This window comes from Cebidichthys violaceus, unplaced genomic scaffold (genome assembly GCF_023349555.1).
Source record: "Cebidichthys violaceus isolate CVI_PGR_0920_01 unplaced genomic scaffold, fCebVio1.0.p SCAF_25, whole genome shotgun sequence".
Lineage (NCBI taxonomy): Eukaryota > Metazoa > Chordata > Actinopteri > Perciformes > Stichaeidae > Cebidichthys > Cebidichthys violaceus.
Genome location: NW_027176428.1, coordinates 153050 through 164520, shown reverse-complemented (window position 1 = coordinate 164520; position 11471 = coordinate 153050). Strand labels below are relative to the sequence as shown.

At 42.3% G+C, this 11471-nt stretch overlaps 1 protein-coding gene across 1 annotated transcript; it reads right to left on the bottom strand.

Annotated features, from left to right (window-relative positions):
- Positions 1 to 5400: 5400 nt before the first annotated feature.
- Positions 5401 to 11138, bottom strand: arl8bb (ADP-ribosylation factor-like 8Bb). The gene is made up of 7 exons (XM_068720357.1): positions 10928 to 11138; positions 9399 to 9479; positions 9114 to 9187; positions 8756 to 8849; positions 8270 to 8337; positions 7604 to 7674; positions 5401 to 7369 (listed from the first exon to the last, which is right to left on the bottom strand). Exons 1-7 carry the CDS (start codon positions 11048 to 11050, stop codon positions 7320 to 7322), a joined length of 561 nt encoding a protein of 186 aa, XP_068576458.1. The 5' UTR covers positions 11051 to 11138; the 3' UTR covers positions 5401 to 7319.
- Between the last annotated feature and the right edge of the window lie 333 nt (positions 11139 to 11471).

Genomic DNA, 11471 nt, shown 5'->3' with positions numbered 1-11471 from the left:
GTTGCAAAAAAACAAGACCACGGGCAAAATCCAAGATGCCGATGGCCAAAATGCTGAACTTGAGGCAATAAAACCGCAGTCCAAAGATCAATGGGTGATGTCACGACCACTACATTCACTTCTTATATACAGCATATGGACCAAATGCAACCGAAACTGGCTGTCTGATGTCTGGTTGCATGAAAACGAGATGGATGAATTAAGACCACAGGCAAACCCAGCATCAGCATATCAGTGACTATAATGCCCACGTCTCTACAGAGACCTGGATCTATCGTAGCATTCCGGATCAGGCAGCACTTGACAGAGCGTAGGACCCCGATGGTAGTCAAAGTTGATGGACAATGCGTCCCTGATGTCAAATTTTTTATGTTAAGCTGCCGGCCATTTTATCTGCCCAAAGACTTAAACATTGTTGTGTTGCTGCCGTTTACATTCCTCCTGATGCAAATTAAAAAAATGCACTACAGAAATGCACTACTGCTTTTGTTTTTTTATGTTTTTCTTGTGTCGCAAAGCGGCTACAATTGCATTTCATTGTGGAACACTGTGTTGCATAATGACATTAAATGTCCTTTAATCTAGAGAGGAAATAAGCGTATTTCCCAAAATATCAAACTTTCTTTCTGTGGAATTGTGCTAATGGAATATGGATCATTGTAAAACTGCTTCAGCTTGTGTGTTGTGGCTAATGACCTATGTCACTTCCATCTGCTTTTACAGGAGGATAAAGAAACTTAAAATGCTTAATCACATGTTTGTGGGACAATACATCAAAGCAGAGTTGCAAAGGACAACTGACCAAACCACACCAACAATCAAAGATTTACAAGTTCAGTTGTTCACATCACCCACATTACTATTCAACCCACATACCAAGTATACTCTCTTGTTCAAAGAATTACACTCCCTACATCAACTTTTCATTAAATATACATAAATCCAACATGGTTTAATAAAGTGGACTACAGTGAATCTGCCTTAAAATGCAGAATGATAAATACTCAATCTATATGTAAATATGAGGTACATAGGAAGAAAAAAAAAAAAATCACAACGCAGGAAAAATGCATTAGCCGCCCTATTTGATCAGAGCCCCAGGAGCTGAAGTTCTGATTTTTAATGGAATCTGAGGAGGGGAGAGTGTCAGAGCCGAGGCAGGGAGGTGAGAGTATGAAAGCGTTCACGGGAGAGCTGGCTATCTGAGAGGACGCCGGATAACAGAATGGACCTGAAAGATTACTCGCACTGAGTGGAAATGGATTTATTGCATTTGGAGGTCTCAGCAGCTTTTCTGCACTCCCACAATCACACAAAAAAAAAAAGAAGAGAAAGTCATGGTTTACGTCAAATAAAAAATAACTTTCTCGTTTGACACTCAAACGGTGGTTTTCTATTATGGCTCGCAGCCACTCGACTAAAGCAAAGCCTATTGAAAACCTGAGCGCTCCAAGTATTAAACATAGTTGGTTAAGTTTGAGTATCTTTCAACCACCTTAAGATGTTTTACTTGATTGATCAAAACACCTTCCTCCCATCATCATATTTTCATCTTTTTATATTCTAACAAAACCCTACATTATGAACATGTTTGGCTGTACTAAGCAACATGGTGACGTTTTACAGATATTCTGACCATGTTCACATCTTAGTTTAGCGCGTTGGCTAACATTTGCATATTAGCACGCAGGCATTTGGGCATAAACAAAGTATTGGACTTTGTCTTGATGATGGCACTAGATGAAAAGTCAGCGGATCACCAAAGTAATTCCAATGTGTGGATGGAATTTAATCGCAAAACTTTTTACTCAAAACCACGAATGTGAATCTCATGGCGGCTCTAGAGGAAAACTCATCTTCAAACTAGCCTACTCGATGTCATTGGGATTCATCCTCTGGGCGCCATGAATATTTCAGGCGGTGTTCAAAATGACTCCCTGTTTACCATATATTGCAGTATATTCACTGTCTGCCATCCACCATGTAGTGCAATCAACAAATCCACAAGGTCCACGGCATGGACTTTCTGCGAAAAAAATCCCACCATGCAATGCTCCGCATTTTATAGATGAAAAAAAATGACCCTCGAGTGACTCAACAGCTGTCAGTGATGACGCAAAAGGAGGACGATTCGCAAGTGTCCGAAATCTCAATTGAAATGTAGAGTTGGTAATATTCTTCAAAAAAAATTTTGACTTATTTTTTTAAATCTAGATCTTAAATCTATCAAGTTTCTAAAAATGACCTACCCTAGCTTTAATGTCTATTATATAAAAAGTAGTTAATGAGTGAGCGTTTCCGACCAATCATCACCATGATGCCATGGTGACAGGATGGCTAATCATCTGCTGCTGCTTTAAGCAACATTTGTATTTGTTATTACTTGTTTTAAAAGGAAGTCCACGAATGTAAAAAAATTGGCATCAGAATGTGATGGGGGGGGGGACAGCCGAATTGAAAATCACATTGAGTGAAACGCACTAAATGGTCGGGGTTAAGCAACTAAGTTGAGGAATGTATTTCTCTGTGGAGTCTTATTAAGCTGGGCTGTTACAGGGTGTGTGTGTGTGTGTGTGTGTGTGTGTGTGTGTGTGTGTGTGTGCGTGTCACCATCTGTCTTTTACAGGGTGCAGAGCAGTAAGGGATGGTGATGTATGCCATGCAGCTCTGCATGAATCATGTGACATTCCACACGTGGTGATTAGTGCCAAATTATGGTCCACACTGGGACCTGGATGAAGTGCTTGCAGATGCATGTCAATGCTAAAGCTTCAAACCTCTAATCCCCAAACTATAGTTTAACAACATCAACTTATTTACGTCTCATAAAACAGAGGCTTTAAGATCCCGGGACAAATTACCACACAGTTAGCTCGGCTAAAGACAGCGGTGCTCTGATGTCATTGCTGTCCCAAGAACAAAGACGACTTACTGGCAAACAACGGTGAGAAAACAACTGGGTGCCTGGGCCAACGTGAAATTATGTCTTAAATATAAAAGCCTGTTTTCATCCCGCACATATGTATTAAACCAGAGAACACATTATAGAGCTCCACCCACGCTTCATTTTAGATTCCACCCAGTCAGGCTGCACCCGCTTTGTAATTCTCTGCTGAATTTTTTTGATTTAATATCTTGCAGTTCAAAACTCCCTCTGTTACAGGTGCTGTAAATCAGACATGAAAGGACCTTCACCTTGAGAACCAAATGTTGGCAGCTTGATGGGTTTAGTGAGATGCTCTGTGGGTGCCCTGTAAATGCTGTGTATCATAAACATTATGATCTTAAAAGTTTAAATGCTGGATGTAGACTAAATACCATCACAGGCCTGTCTGGAGGATATAAAACAGTTTATAATGGCACAGGGAATAAGAGGGCAGAGGAAGGAAACAAGGATGCTTCAGCATTCATAGAGACAGCACAATAGTTACTAAAGCGCCCAGTGTGCATGCTGAATAAACCCAGATGCACACATGCAACACATACGACATTATATAATCTTTGATTGGGCAGAAACATTTTCTCACTGTAAAAAAAAAAAAAAAAAAACATCCCGGTGACTTACTCGGATAACAAGGTGACACATCTGCGCAGGATGTGTAAAATAGATGATTATAAGGCTGCATAAACTAGGTGTTGTGTGTTCGCTTGTTACAGCGCTGTGAGAAGATTGAGCAAAAAAGTAAAGCACAGGCCTCCTACACCGACCGTCGAGTGAGACTGTCCAGGGCCGTTCGCTGGAAAGACGGGAGTGAATCAGCCTAAGTAAGCGACAGCAGCTTCACTCACGAACCGTTTATGTGCATCAGACAGGTAGGCGTTCTACAGACAGGAAGCTGAAGAGATGCTGTCAAACAAAACAAAAAAAAGTTGAATATTAAATCAGAGTAAAGCTCAAACTTGGACCCCTGTTAAAAATGGAGTTACATCCTCATAATCTAAGACGCCCATCAAGGTTTTAGAGGGGATTTATGAAGCCAAGAGTCGTCGCAATTAAACAGAGTGAAAGTTATGTGGGAGTGAATCACGTCTGGGCAAATATTCTATAATTCAAATTTATAGCAGCCCTTGTAATTTTGGTGATGAATGCTCATTCCCAGGACTGACCAACGCGTTTAAGGACATTTAGGAAATAGCACAGTTGTGACAGGTGGTAGGTGCAAAACATGTTGGATTACCTAATGAGCCCATTGGCTCGTAATGGAGTGGAACTACATTAATAGTATGTCACGCCTTTGGGTCTTCTCCGTGACCTCCTCACATAAATCCTTGTGGCAGGTTTGTAACCACCACTTAATCCCTGGCGGTCGTTGCAAATGTAAACCACACACATACGAATATGAACTTCCCATGCGGGGACACACACACACACACACACACACATACGTCCCAACTGATGGAATTCATCGGATAACACCTAGACCTGTCCACACGTTCAAACTACTGCCCTGGCTTACACTGAATGGCAGCAGCTGTTCATTAAAAAACTGCGTTTAAGAAATAAGATTAATTAAGGTGTTCTTGCTTTAACGGCGCAGGCCTCCCTCCCTCCCTCCCTCCGACGGCATCGGCGCTCCAGCTGTGAGAACACGGCTCGCTTTATTGCCCCCTAGTCTGCGACACACTCCCCGAGCCCGTCTTAACATTCTGCTTAGCACAGTGTTAGATTTCTACGCATCATTTTCTGCCAAGAAACACTGAGGAGGTGTTAATCATCCATTATGGGATATGTAAGTAACAATAGCTGCCTAATGGATATTACAGAGCCAGATCTATCCACAGAGGTAGCACCAAGTTAAGCCTATATAGAAAATAATCGAGTGAACTGAGGGCGCAGATGAGCTCCTTTCACAATACTTTGTGGATGAAGGTGCGGTGAAGTTTCAAGGCGAGACAGTAAATTAAAACTAAGCTACATTACAGTCATTTAGCAGACTTACAATAAGTGTATTCAAGAGAACTACTAGTCACCAGAAGTCATAAGTGCATCTCCTTTTTTTTTTTTTTAAACAAGCATCTAAGAGCATAAACCAGAGCTAAAGTACAGTGCAGAAACAAACTAATACGAATACAATGAGCACTAAGTGGAAGGCTCAGGGTAGTACTTAGCTAGAATCACTCATATACTTAGTGCGACTCTAAAACTCTTACCATTGACATTTGCCAGGCCTGGACCAAAACACTGCCCTAAAATAATCACTACATTTAAAAAAAAAAAAAAAAAAAAATGGGGATAAAGCAGGTTTATGATGCACCAAAAGAGAACTTCAGGTTAAACTGCAGTTTTCAGTCTGCAGAGACTTTTAAGTTCCCATCTTTTACCATTTAGTATCCTTCCAAAGTCCTCTGCTTCCACCTAGTGGGGACTATCTACATTGACCACTGGATGCCACACCTGAGAACCTTAAAAATAAAAACAAATTTATTAGCAATCAGAGGAGGGGGGAGAGAAATGCATGACATCTACAGGAGCATTTGTTGGAATAAAAATGCTAAATCTTATTTACAAAGTCTGCAATTGAATGTGAATAAGTTCAGCACATGCACATACAAATTGCAAATAGGCTATATTATTATTATTATTATTATTACACAGGTAACAAAAGCTTTCCCCCCAAAATAACCCACACAGTCACCCACATTGTAAAGCCCCTCACTGCTGCTGTGGTCCCAACGATCGACATTTAGGATTACTACGGCCACCGACAGAACTCTGTGTGTGTGTGTGTGTGTGTGTGTGTGTGTGTGTGTGTGTGTGTGTGTGTGTGTGTGTGTGTGTGTGTGTGTGTGTGTGTGTTGGATAGAAAAAAAAATTACAGTAAAATGCAGAAGCCATGTAGGTCTACGTAGAGCATTGTAGCAGTTTATCAGCAACACTCACACACAGAAAACAACAACAACAAAAGACACAATGCTTAAATTGATCAAGATGCACTGGCCAAGCAAAGGGCAGATTAAATATACAGTGATACCGTGAGGAATAAGTCTCGTCGCTGAAAGGAAATTACACGTCTATCGATAAATCGCCTCGGGCTGCTGAGGCTTCTACAATAAGACATCGGGATTCAGACGAGGGTGCGGCAACTGGCAAAAGGCAATCATGACATCGAGCGACGCGTTGAAATAGCGGATTGTCTTCTGTTCTCCGTGAGCTCGGGCTTCACGACTAACACCGGCTTTCTGTCATCCAACCCGAACAACATAGGGATTATCTAACGGACACTTTGGGAACACCCATCGCTGTGTTCAGACAATTTTTCTTTAAAAAAAAAAAAAAAATCCGTCAACAACCTGAGAACTGCAAGAAAGAGTTTCAAGCTACATTAAAGTGTCGCAGGCTACAGGTGAAACCGCATTCAAATAACCCATCAACTAAAAAAAATAATAAAATGTAACATTTTCTCATTCATCATCCACTACTTCATTCCCCATTAACTCCATTGTTAGTGCGGTACTGTGTTAGTACAGTACTGTCTTTTCTCAGACATCGTAAAGCGTTTGTGAGATTAGAAAACCTAAAATGAGATCGTTGGAGGAGGAGGCGGTGTTAAGTGTAATCAGGGGATTTCTGCTGTGTCTGGATCAAGTGTTTTATGATAGTGGGTTAGAAGTGGTATTGGGCAATAACCGGTTGGAACACTCCCTTAGTCAAAAGGCACTTTAAACTCTGCTGACCCATTTTAGGATTCTCACAGTCTTACCTTCTTTTCATCTTTACGTTGTGTGTAAACTTTGACTTAAGTCACTTAATAAAATAGATGCTTCCAGCTAAATAAAAAAGGCAGGCAACATTGCAAAGATGTCATCAGGAAATTTACGGTTTTAGCGCAAGCTACCATCGTCATTTGGCAAATAACTGTTAAAAACTACAATCGCGACCTCGTCACGTGAACGCCGACGGAACGGACGTCTACATGTGGGATTAGGAGGCGGTCCGTCCTGGTGTAGCTGGGGGACGGCGCACAGTAACATTAGATTGTTGCGTCGAAAAGGAACAGAAACCATTAAAAAAAAAGAAAAAGAAAGAAACTCAGACAGATCATGTTCATAGTGACCAGCCATAAGGCATGATGGGAATGAATTCCACCTTTTAGCAAACTACTGAAGCAACTCTTCAAGACTCCGGATAGTTGGGGTGGCGGTAGTGCTGTACGGGGGGGGGGCTACACATCTACGGTAGTGTACTGGGTGGTGCAGGTGGCGACGGTAGTGAGCAGATAGCTGGAATACTTCACAGAGGCAGTGGAAAGGATGGCTGTCGACGACCCGTGACCATTAGGGGGCTGAGGCCAGAGCTGCGACTAGAGAGGGCTTCAGTTTCAGCTTCTCCGTGACTTTGAATGCTGGATGAGCCACTGCAGCGTGATATCTGCAGAGGGAGGGAGAGGACGACATCTGTGTGAGCTCAGCAGGCACACATATCATTAAACATTTGGATTTGGAGAGAGAGAGAGAGAGAGAGAGAGAGAGAGAGAGAGAGAGAGAGAGAGAGAGAGAGAGAGAGAGAGAGAGAGAGAGAGAGAGAGAGAGAGAGAGAGAGAGAGAGAGAGAGAGAGAGATGCGGTTGGATGTAGAATCATTTAAACTGTGATCTGCTCCTTGCCTATATTGTCCTTCTCTTTGCAGGAGACGGAATAGCAGCAGATCTCTCGGTCCTGAATGCCAGATAGATTCCTGGAAAAGGGAAAGAAGGAAACGTGAAACCGCTAAGTACATATTAGAGTCTTGTGTTTAAGTGGATAAACTTTACTGGCACATGCAGTGAAATGCTTGCATTGTAGGCTGTGTTAAAAAAGTGAGCCGTTTGGCAATGTTAGCAAGCTGAAGTTGGGGAAATAAAAGTAGACCACAAAAGAGCAGGATTAGCATTTGATTGGGTTTATTTTAGCCTTGTACTGATCCAGTAAATATGCAATGAATGACCCAAAATTGATCCTAAGGACCCAAAATCACAGCACTGGGATTTTGGGGTCCAGTTGTATTTAGAGTGAAATGACAGCTATTCCCCTGATACAGTGATTCACCTTCACTTTATGGCCAGACGTCTGCGGTCTCTTTCCAAATCTATGAGCATTAATATGCTGCTTCCAACAGCCTCCATTCTTCTGGGAAGGCTTTGTATGGTCATGCGGTGTATTAATTGAATGTATTGGAAATGCCCGATATCATAACTTTTGGATCACCACCGCGATGCTTTTACATCTGAGGTAAGTCCTGACGTTTGTGCGGGATTATCAACAGAAGTACTGTGGGTTTTTGAGTGCCTCACATTTTTTCAATGAGCTGCTTCTCATCAAGTGCGTTGGGTAGGTCTCGTTTGTTGCCCAGTACTAGAACCTGAAATGTTGGGAGAAAGATAGAAAGGGTTTGATCAATATCCAGCACAGCGATGCATCAGCATTATCCCACAGTGTGAACACACAGAATCCTCACCGTTAGGATAAAATAAACCGTGTGTGTGTGTGTGTGTGTGTGTGTGTGTGTGTGTGTGTGTGTGTGTGTGTGTGTGTGTGTGTGTGTGTGTGTGTGTGGTCATGTCAGAGCACCTATCGATTTAGCACAACAAAGCCTGTTGAATCAATTAGAACGTCAGCTTAGATATTGAGAACTCATTAAGAAGAATCGTGGCCTGGGCTCAAATTACCACTTTGTGTTTCATCAAGCCTGCGTCACTGCAACCCATCAGTCACTAATTATGAGTTTAATCCCCGCTTGCGATCATGAGTTTTTTTTGGGACCACAAGTGTTCTCTTACGGGAATTCCTTGTAGCTGTGGTTTTTCTAAAAGGTTGTGCAGTTCGTTTCTGGAAGCTTCTATCTTCTCTCGGTCGGCTGCATCCACCATGTAACTGCAAAGAAAAGAAAAAAAAAAATACTTAAGAGTTTGGCAACATTAAAATATCTGTTTCACTGAATCAAAATTGAAAAACAAATATTGAATATGAAATACATATTCATATGTATACACATATTGAATGAGCAGTGTATTGCATTAGTGTGTGTGTGTGTGTGTGTGTGTGTGTGTGTGTGTGTGTGTGTGTGTGTGTGATGGTCGTTCTGTTTTCCCAGGAAGCCAAATAATAAACGTGTGGTCATGAAGGCCACAAACTTACACAATAGCATTGACTCCTCTGCAGTAGCGCTCCCACATGCTTCTGAAGCGAGGCTGTCCCCCTATGTCCCATATCTGAGGGGACAAAGCACAGAATCAAAAACACAGTCCTAAGGGAGACACAAGCCTCTGTGCTATTTTGTTCACCGTCATAAACCAAATTATTGCACCATTACTGCTCTACAGCGCAGACCACACGGGCCGGTTCAAAACAGAAATTAAAATAGAAACAGTGAAAGCATCCAGCTGGATGTTGTTGTTGTTGTTTTTTTGCTCGTTAGCTTACCTTTATCGTCACATTGCCTTTAGTGACCTTCCGCATGTTGAAACCGACTGTGGGAATCATGTCCTCACTGAACTGGCCTGACTGCACCAGACAGAAAGGCAGCACGTTAGCGATTACTGCAACTAAGCAAGTGAAATATTAGGTGATGAAATGGTTACAAATGTTCACATGCATTTCCATTTTGGTGCTACTTCATTTCTACCATTCTAGACATTCTGTACAAAGCCAGTGTCTCCAAATTAACAAAAATAAATAAAATAAAAACTTGTCCAGGTGTATTTACGTCTGTGTAGTTCCTTCGTATTCGGAAGTCACTGGAAAAAGCTTAGCTGCAGTGAATCATTTTGATTAAAACAATAATTAAAAAGGGTCCTTTTGAGCTGCTTGTTGTCCTTTAGCTCCATGAATCACTGTTACGATGATGGCATCTACACATCAGCAAACATTAGCCTTCAACAGAGCTTTCTGCAGCCAGCCAGCGCTTTGTAACTTAACATTCCACAGGCTTAATACGAGGCATTTATCCTAAAAGTGAGGGTCGCTCTGCCCTAAAGCCAACGGGGTCGGCTTTGATAAGAAACATTTTTTGAAAGAAATTCAATAATAACTTTGGCTCTATGGCTTATACAGCAGTCCAAAGGTCCCACGGAGTGAAGGAGATGGCAGTTTTCACCAGACGTGACCACAACAGATTCAGAAGGACACAAGTTGTAGTCTTGAGATGAATCCAGGAAAGGAGGAGCCCACAGTACTGTGAACTACAACTAGACCTCCTAAGACTACAGAGTGGTCTGTCACCTAGATACACAGACGTAAACAGTGGACTACAGAATCCAACCCTTCACCACACACACACACACACACACACACACACACACACACACACACACACACACACCCCAAAGGCTGTGGCAAGCTAAACAAGCTATATGTGGAAACAAAGTAGTCAAACAAAGTGGGAAATTATAATTTAAAAAAACAACAATACAGTGCTAGCTATACGACAACGTGTCATAAATGTAAACTTAGTATAGTATAAACCGGACCCAATGACATTCATGCATTAAATCATGCAACTTTAGCATAAAATAGTATATAACACGCATGTTCTATATGCCTAATAAAGCCACATTTATAATCTATTCATAGTAACATAGCTAGCTGACAGCTACCGTGGCTCCAGGCCTCGGTCGCGAGATGACACAGAGATGACAGTGTTTACAAAGCTAGCTTGAGGCAACACCATGTCGTTGATGTTGTGACACCGGGCAGCTTCTTACAAAGCTCCGTTCACATGACCGGTTTCATAAGTATGCGCACAGTCATACCGACAACTTCGTCACTCTCGCTACAGCCAAACAACTAGTCCCTGGGTGCCACTGTTACCCCGACAGTTTGGAACAATAACATGAATGTTGCAGCGAATATATTTTATTCGTAATATATTAAAAAATTAAACCCTTTCTGCAGGTAGTAACGTGAGCCTGGGCCCCAACACTGCTGACACTGCTTTGTTTAGCTTTACTTACTGCAATCACATTGACGAATGTGGTTTTTCCGGAGTACTGAAGTCCCACCAGTGTGAGCTCCATCTCCTCTTTCCAAAAGATGGACCGGAACCAGTCCAAAAGCCTGTTAATGAGGGCCAGCATCTTGGATGACAAGGTGGTCGCAGTGCTTCTGTAAGGCGTCTGGACGGGAGCTGGCTGGCTGGCAGGCTAGCAGCAGTCTACACAGGAAGTAGCTGCGCTGCTTTGTCATATCATGTGATCGCACTGAACAAGTGTTGCTGGTCCCGCGCATGGACGCAGGGTGCACGCGTGACTGCTGAGAAGTTCATGCACCTCACGGGAGCGCGCGCAATGAAAGCGGAACTTGACTGACGTTCAGTCGCTTCACTTTTGAGAGAACACGTTTATGTTTTTAGACAGTTACTAACCTGCAGGGTTCTCCGAGCAGCTCGCAACTGCATCAGGTGTCTGGACTGCAGAGGCTTCAACACACAAACTGGTCAAAGACTAAAGAATAGGCCTATATAGTCAATGTGGAACAGGTGCATAATTCTTATTGGAT

Coding starts and splice junctions, on each gene's coding strand:
- arl8bb (XM_068720357.1), bottom strand. CDS start 11,050: ATGCTGGCCCTCATTAACAGGCTTTTGGACTGGTTCCGGTCCATCTTT. Junction 9,188..9,398: donor AAGGCAATGTGACGATAAAG/GTAAGCTAACGA, acceptor TTGTCCCCTCAG/ATATGGGACATAGGGGGACA. Junction 8,850..9,113: donor AGAGGAGTCAATGCTATTGT/GTAAGTTTGTGG, acceptor TTTTCTTTGCAG/TTACATGGTGGATGCAGCCG.